The sequence below is a fragment of the Stegastes partitus genome, unplaced genomic scaffold (assembly GCF_000690725.1).
Source record: "Stegastes partitus isolate 25-593 unplaced genomic scaffold, Stegastes_partitus-1.0.2 Scaffold1077, whole genome shotgun sequence".
NCBI classification, from domain to species: domain Eukaryota; kingdom Metazoa; phylum Chordata; class Actinopteri; family Pomacentridae; genus Stegastes; species Stegastes partitus.
In genome coordinates this window covers 102315-105058 of record NW_007578808.1, presented here as the reverse complement: position 1 = coordinate 105058, position 2744 = coordinate 102315, and the positions used below count along the sequence as shown (strand labels likewise).

The 2744-nt window shown below is 41.5% G+C and overlaps 1 protein-coding gene across 1 annotated transcript in view; it reads right to left on the bottom strand.

Moving 5' to 3' along the window:
* fam135b (family with sequence similarity 135 member B) overlaps window positions 1-2744 on the bottom strand; it is a 50688-nt gene that overhangs the window by 12318 nt on the left and 35626 nt on the right. The window contains exon 9 of the mRNA XM_008295796.1: window positions 1923-2078. Coding sequence (XP_008294018.1) covers window positions 1923-2078 — 156 coding nt within the window. The remainder of the gene's footprint in view (window positions 1-1922; window positions 2079-2744) is intronic.

Sequence of the window (2744 nt, the reverse complement as noted above, 5' to 3'; positions counted from 1 at the left end):
ACATTAAAACAGACAGGGGAAGTGAAGGACACTGATCAACTTGTTCTAGTGGGAGTCTTTGGGTCCTGGTATTCAAAGGATGCTACTTTGGCACGTACCACCCAAGCACCAACCTCCGCAGCTGAGAGATGATGTCAACACAGAAATGGCAAAAATTGCAGTTCCTTAAATGGCTGCTTGAAGCTATCGCTTAAAGCAAATCAATGTCCATAGACCATCATGTTCAAATGTACAAATTTGCAATGAAAATAATCATGTTTACAGTCTGGGGAAAAAAACAAAGACAGTCTTAGTCTCTATAGCAAATTACCCTGTTCAAGACAGCTGTATGAGGGATAATCTTTATGTTACAAAGGCCTATAGTCAAAGCATAGTTAAGGGCGAGGCCACTTTGAGTGACCAGTCGGTGCCATCACAAGAAATTCAGGAGTTATTAGGAGCTGCCAAGATAGCGACAGCCAGAGTTACAGAGTTACTAACCCTAACCCTAACCTATTGGTGAAGTTACAGAGAGTTTGCCCATCTTCTTATGAGGGGGTTTAGTGCCAAAGTGGGTTTGTCCCACATTGGCACTAATTTACTAGTTTTAGAGATAAATGGGGTCAAATTTATAGTTGTTGGAAGAGGTCATTATATGCATCCAAAGATGTTTCAGCACTATCCAAGGGTCTTTATAAGGAACTGGAGATTCTTTTTAGTAGAAACAGATGCTTGGTGGTGGTTAATGAAGATTTTATTTTACCTCACTGTACCTGCAAGTTGAGTTTTCACAGGGCTTGTGCAACTACCTGCACCCGCGATAAAATGGTCAGCAATTCCTGTGGCTTGGCCCAGTTTGACACTAAATTTTCATGCCAAAACCATCATGGGCCAAACTTCAAAGTGGCATTGTGACATTACTAGTGGGCTGCTGGTTGGACCACTTTGCCATGAACTAGTAGACCATAAACACTTCCCCNGAGACAAAGCGACGCCTCCCCGATGTTTTGATGGTCAAAACAGAGACATGCGCCAAACACACTGACTGTTCTGTTGTTGTTGCTGAACCCATCCTTCACAGTCTCTTTCACACTGAAACTGTGCATTAAAGTCCTTTTTGCATTAACAATGCCCCCCGGCAGCCTGTCTGCCAGCAGCAACTTCAGAGTTCAAGAATGGTGCACATATCACCTGAGGTATTCTCACATATCACCTCAAATTCAACATGTCACCTGGATTACTTGTTGTCTCTATATGATTGGACAGACCTCTATTTAGACTCACAGCTACCTTCTTATACTTAGAAGTAACCTAAGTCTATTACACTGTAACATTTTGATATTTTATATATTTACTTTTTGACATATCTATTCTGGTTATTTATTTACTGAGTCTCACACACATCTTAGATGACAAACTTTTTAATCGCACAGTGATCACAAATAAAGATTTGATTCTTTACCTGAGCAAGATCAGCTGTGGTTGTAATGATGACAGTGATATCTGCATTAAATCCAACTTTTACAGACACTGGACTGCATGAATATTATTACTTTTAAATGAACAATTGTTTTTACTTCACTTATCTCTGGTCACATCTTTAAAACTTTTTCCCCGGTTGAACAAGGAGGTTATTTTTTTTTTATCGTCTTCTCAGCAAGATTATTTCAGTGTGCCATTAGAGAATTTGTTTAGCAGCATGTAAAACCTTTAAGAAAATTGGTGACAACATGCCTCAAGGAGCTGCTTCCAGGAATAAATTCACTGGTTATGAAAGCTGCAGTATTTTTGTATTTCAGTGTGGGTGCTGATGCTCGACATCACTATATTTAAACGTATCTGCACTGGGCTCTAATAAAGAGACAGTAACTCAAGAGAACACAGAGCAAATGATGACGCTGGTGCATTGTATAAGCCTGCCTTTGATGCAGTGGGATTCTCACCCTGAGCGTATGGTGCTCCTGGGCCAGGTAGGACAGGATGTGGGGGTTGAGCACAGTGGCCTCCAGGAAGCGGCTCCACAGAGCAGCCAGCTGGGAGCAGAGCTGGCTCACGTCCCTGCTGATCTGCTCCGCCACCTTCTCATGGCCTTCCTGCAACTGAAAAAAAAAAAGAAATACATTCCTGTGATATCAAACCGCATGCACCGGCTTTCAAAGACCTCCCAGAATACATCTTGCATGACTCTTTTTTTAGGATCTTTGCTTTTTTCTTGCTGACATACTTACATCTACCAACAATGTCGTGTCTGCAATCTGTCTGTCATATAAGTGTTTGGACTGTGGGCTGACTGATCATATTGGCATTCTTAAAAAAATTTTTAAAAATCCAGAACAACTGTAGGTCCAAACACAGTCTGGATGGCAGCTGCTGTCCTCAATACTGACCTCAACAGGTACAACACATATTGCTCACTAACATTTTAAGGCAGAAGGTTCTGGGTTTGAATCTTGGCCTGAGAAACGTAATCATCCTCACCAGCCACAAGGAGAATATACGATGATGAAATGTATGGAATCAGTAGAACCAAGAGTTCTACATCCGTTCCATTAATCTGGAGCATTGGAGCAGACTATTTTTAAATCATCACTGCAGATCACCCTTGATCATTTTACGTGCATGTTGTGTGTCTCTATAAGGGTCTAATGGCCTATAGATCAATCAGCCACAACATTAAAACAGACAGGGGAAGTGAAGGACACTGATCAACTTGTTCTAGTGGGAGTCTTTGGGTCCTGGTATTCAAAGGATGCTACTTTGGCACG